This window comes from Sander lucioperca, chromosome 15 (genome assembly GCF_008315115.2).
Source record: "Sander lucioperca isolate FBNREF2018 chromosome 15, SLUC_FBN_1.2, whole genome shotgun sequence".
In the NCBI taxonomy this organism is placed as follows: Eukaryota; Metazoa; Chordata; class Actinopteri; order Perciformes; family Percidae; genus Sander; species Sander lucioperca.
In genome coordinates this window covers 7326473-7331472 of record NC_050187.1, presented here as the reverse complement: position 1 = coordinate 7331472, position 5000 = coordinate 7326473, and the positions used below count along the sequence as shown (strand labels likewise).

The 5000-nt window shown below is 54.4% G+C and overlaps 1 protein-coding gene across 1 annotated transcript in view; it reads right to left on the bottom strand.

The window, feature by feature from the left end:
* slc30a6 (solute carrier family 30 member 6) overlaps nucleotides 1-5000 on the bottom strand; it is a 107767-nt gene that overhangs the window by 48445 nt on the left and 54322 nt on the right. Inside the window, exon 8 of the mRNA XM_035992581.1 lies at nucleotides 3774-3809. Within this exon, the coding sequence (XP_035848474.1) occupies nucleotides 3774-3809 (36 nt within the window). The remainder of the gene's footprint in view (nucleotides 1-3773; nucleotides 3810-5000) is intronic.

Below are 5000 nucleotides of genomic sequence, written 5' to 3'. Positions count from 1 at the left end.
CCGGCTCTGGCGTCTCCCCCTCTCATTCCCCCTGCTCCGGTGTTCCCCCCGCTCTGGCGTCTCCCCCTCTCATTCCCCCTGCTCCGGTGTTCCCCCCGCTCTGGCGTCTCCCCCTCTCATTCCCCCTGCTCTGGCGTTACCCTCTCTCATTCCCCCTGCTCTGGCGTTTCCCCCTCTCATTCCCCCTGCTCTGGTGTTGCCCCCTCTCATTCCCCCTGCTCTGGTGTTGCCCCCTCTCATTCCCCCTGCTCCGGTGTTCCCCCTCTCATTCCCCCTGCTCTGGCGTTTCCCCCCTCTCATCCCCCCTGCTCCGGTGATCCCCCCTCTCATTCCCCCTGCTCTGGCGTCTCCCCCTCTCATTCCCCCTGCTCCGGTGTTCCCCCCTCTCATTCCCCCTGCTCTGGCGTTTGCGCTGGTGTTTCCCCTTCTCATTCCCCCAGCTCCAGTGTTCCCCCCTCTCATTCCCCCTGCTTTGGCGTTTCCCCCTCTCATTCACCCTGCTCTGGCGTTTGTTCTGGCGTTTCCCCCTCTCTTCCCCCTGCTCAGGCGTTTCCCCCTCTCATTCCCCCTGCTCTGGCGTTACCCTCTCTCATTCCCCCTGCTCTGGCGTTTCCCCCTCTCATTCCCCCTGCTCTGGCGTTTCCCCCTCTCATTCCCCCTGCTCTGGCGTTACCCTCTCTCATTCCCCCTGCTCTGGCGTTTCCCCCTCTCATTCCCCCTGCTCCAGTGTTCCCCCCTCTCATTCCCCCGGCTCTGGCGTCTCCCCCTCTCATTCCCCCTGCTCCGGTGTTCCCCCCGCTCTGGCGTCTCCCCCTCTCATTCCCCCTGCTCCGGTGTTCCCCCCGCTCTGGCGTCTCCCCCTCTCATTCCCCCTGCTCTGGCGTTACCCTCTCTCATTCCCCCTGCTCTGGCGTTTCCCCCTCTCATTCCCCCTGCTCTGGTGTTGCCCCCTCTCATTCCCCCTGCTCCGGTGTTCCCCCTCTCATTCCCCCTGCTCTGGCGTTTCCCCCTCTCATTCCCCCTGCTCCGGTGATCCCCCCTCTCATTCCCCCTGCTCTGGCGTCTCCCCCTCTCATTCCCCCTGCTCCGGTGTTCCCCCCTCTCATTCCCCCTGCTCTGGCGTTTGCGCTGGTGTTTCCCCTTCTCATTCCCCCTGCTCCAGTGTTCCCCCCTCTCATTCCCCCTGCTTTGGCGTTTCCCCCTCTCATTCACCCTGCTCTGGCGTTTGTTCTGGCGTTTCCCCCTCTCTTCCCCCTGCTCAGGCGTTTCCCCCTCTCATTCCCCCTGCTCTGGCGTTACCCTCTCTCATTCCCCCTGCTCTGACGTTTCCCCCTCTCATTCCCCCTGCTCTGGCGTTACCCTCTCTCATTCCCCCTGCTCTGGCGTTTCCCCCTCTCATTCCCCCTGCTCTGGCGTTACCCTCTCTCATTCCCCCTGCTCTGGCGTTTCCCCCTCTCATTCCCCCTGCTCTGGCGTTACCCTCTCTCATTCCCCCTGCTCTGGCGTTTCCCCCTCTCATTCCCCCTGCTCTGGCGTTTCCCCCTCTCATTCCCCCTGCTCTGGCGTTACCCCCTCTCATTCCCCCTGCTCTGGCGTTTCCCCCTATCATTCCCCCTGCTCCGGTGTTCCCCCCTCTCATTCCCCCTGCTCTGGCGTCTCCCCCTCTCATTCCCCCTGCTCCGGTGTTCCCCCCGCTCTGGCGTCTCCCCCTCTCATTCCCCCTGCTCTGGCGTTTGCGCTGGTGTTTCCCCTTCTCATTCCCCCTGCTCCAGTGTTCCCCCCTCTCATTCCCCCTGCTTTGGCGTTTTCCCCTCTCTTCCCCCTGCTCTGGCGTTTCCCCCTCTCATTCCCCCTGCTCTGGCGTTACCCTCTCTCATTCCCCCTGCTCTGACGTTTCACCCTCTCATTCCCCCTGCTCTGGCGTTACCCTCTCTCATTCCCCCTGCTCTGGCGTTTCCCCCTCTCATTCCCCCTGCTCTGGCGTTACCCTCTCTCATTCCCCCTGCTCTGGCGTTTCCCCCTCTCATTCCCCCTGCTCTGGCGTTTCCCCCTCTCATTCCCCCTGCTCTGGCGTTACCCTCTCTCATTCCCCCTGCTCTGGCGTCTCCCTCTCTTATTCCCCCTGCTCTGGCGTTTCCCCTCTCTCATTGCCCCTGCTCTGGCGTTTCCCCTCTCTCATTGCCCCTGCTCTGGCGTTTCCCCTCTCTCATTCCTCCTGCTCTGGCGTTTCCCCCTATCATTCCCCCTGCTCTGGCGTTTCCCCCTCTCATTCCCCCTGCTCTGGCGTTTCCCCCTCTCATTCCCCCTGCTCTGGCGTTTCCCCCTCTCATTCCCCCTGCTCAGGGTTGTGTTTCAGTCTCAACGGCCGCAAACGGAGACCTTTGGTAACGCCGACACTGACGCCAACATTTCTCCTCCTGATTGGGTCTCATCGGTCACGTCGTCTCGTTCTCTGAGACTTAAAGCTATTAACGTTACCATGGCAACTACAAGTAGCGGGCGTTGTCTCCACGCTGCCTCCTGTTTATGTCCAGTATACCAGAATGATGATGAGATATTTAGGTCTGGCCATGTTAGTTTAAACAGAGATTAGTTCTTCTACTGGAGATAATATCACTTGTGTGCATGGAGATCACTTTTGGCTCAAAACTCCGCTTAAAAACCAAATGTAGAACAGATGTGTCAAACAGACAAACAGACACACACACCCTCCCGCACACACACATACACCCTGCCACACACACACACGCACGCACACAGACACCCTCCCGCACACACACACACACACACACACACACGCACAGACACACAGACACACACACACACCACACGCACGCACGCACACAGACACCCTGCCACACACACACACGCACGCACACAGACACCCTCCCGCACACACACACGCACAGACACACAGACCCTCCCGCACACACACCACACGCACGCACGCACACAGACACCCTCCCGCACACACACACACACACACACACACACGCACGCACGCACGCACACACACACACACACACACAGACCCTGCCAAACACACACACACACCCTGCCACACGCACACACAGACACACACACCCTCCCGCACACACACCACACGCACGCACGCACGCACGCACACAGACACCCTCCCGCACACGCACACACACACACGCGCACACACACACACACACACACACACACACACACACACACACACACACACACACACAGACAGTTTAAACAGAGATTAGTTCTTCTACTGGAGATAATATCACTTGTGTGCATGGAGATCACTTTTGGCTCAAAACTCTGCTTAAAAACCAAATGTAGCGATGTAAATGTAGTTTGAAAATTGAAAATATGTGGAATTTAGCGGACTGTTTTTCTGCCTTAGGTGGAGCTGTGTTAACATTGTGAGTTGAGATGATGTCACCCTGAGGCGAGTGTTCAACACAGTCTGCCTGTGTTTAATTAACTCTGCTTGTTTGGACACACACACACACACACACACACACACACACACACACACACACACACACAGACACACACAGAGTGTGAAATTAACAACAAACATGCCGCTGTCAGTCAGTCTGACTCCGACTGTGTAATTCTGTCTGTCTGACCCAAATATTTGGGATGTTCTGTTCCTACAACAGCTGGCACTGTGTGTGTGTGTGTGTGTGTGTGTTTTACAAAGGGACACACGGGAGTACACCATGTTGTGTGTGTTTATTTAAGAATGTGATCAGGGAATTTGTGTGTTTGTGAGGAGGAGAAATACTTACGTATGGACCTCAGGCTGCTCCATGAAGCGCTCCACACTGACAAAACAGAAACAAACACGGTCAACAACACTGGCCAGGTGGGACTACGCTGACTCTGTGTGTGTGTGTGTGTGTGTGTGTGTGTGTGTGTGTGTGTGTGTGTGTGAGAGTGAGTGAGTGAGAGAGAGAGTGACTGAGACAATTTAAATAAATGAAAGGAGACAAGGAGCGAACAAACAGAGTGAAAACAGGAAACACACGCCCAACGCCACACGTACACATGGCACGTGTGCGTGTGTACACATACACATGGCGTGCGTGCGTGCGTGCGTGCGTGCGTGCGTGCGTGTGCGATACTTGTCTTCAGGGTTCACCAAGTGAACAAAATGACTTTTTGAAGACCTGTTAAAACCACATAGAAAGTAAGTTAACACCATGTTATTGTTCATAGCAGTCAATGAATATAACACTGCAATATATGCATTGTCCTGTCTATGCACCACCTGTCTATACTTGAATATCACGTTGCACTTTTCAGCTTTTTTGCACTTCTGGTTGGACGTAAACTGCATTTCGCTGTCTTTGTACTTGTACTCTGCACAATGACAATAAAGTTGAATCTAATCCCAAAAAAAAAAGGCATTGGATTTGTGTGTTTGCGACCCTAAAAAGAGCACCGTCTTATATTCACAAACCCTAGTTCCAAGAAGCTCTCCAGTTTTTCAATATTTTTTTTATAAATTGGATCAACATTATTGCTTTGAGATCAATTTGTGTATTACCAAATTGTTGTGTTAAAAGTTATACTTTCTCAGTGTAAAAAATGTAATTAATTAAACAATTAAAAACAACAACGGAGCCCGGATGTATCACATACCACGTTATACACAGCCTCGCAATGAAAAGTGATGCATGAGGTGAATTTGTCTGTCTCTACGTGGACACGTTGGAGTCTCTTTAGACTCCGCAGACAAGAGAAACAGAGGACAGCTGTGTTTAAATCCTCCGCCATGTTTGAAAAGTGTCTTCAAGTTCAAGTCTGAAGCATCAGTACTGTTGCTGTCAGGCAGCACGTCAACTGCTTGACCTGCATCTGTGTGTGTGTGTGTGTGTGTGTGTGTGTGTGTGTGTTTCTGGAAACGTACCCCTCCCTTCCCTGAGAACTGACCGCAAGACAACCCCAGGGCACCTGGAGGTGTGTGTGTGTGTGTGTGTGTGTGTGTGTATGTGTCAGTCATGGTAGACACA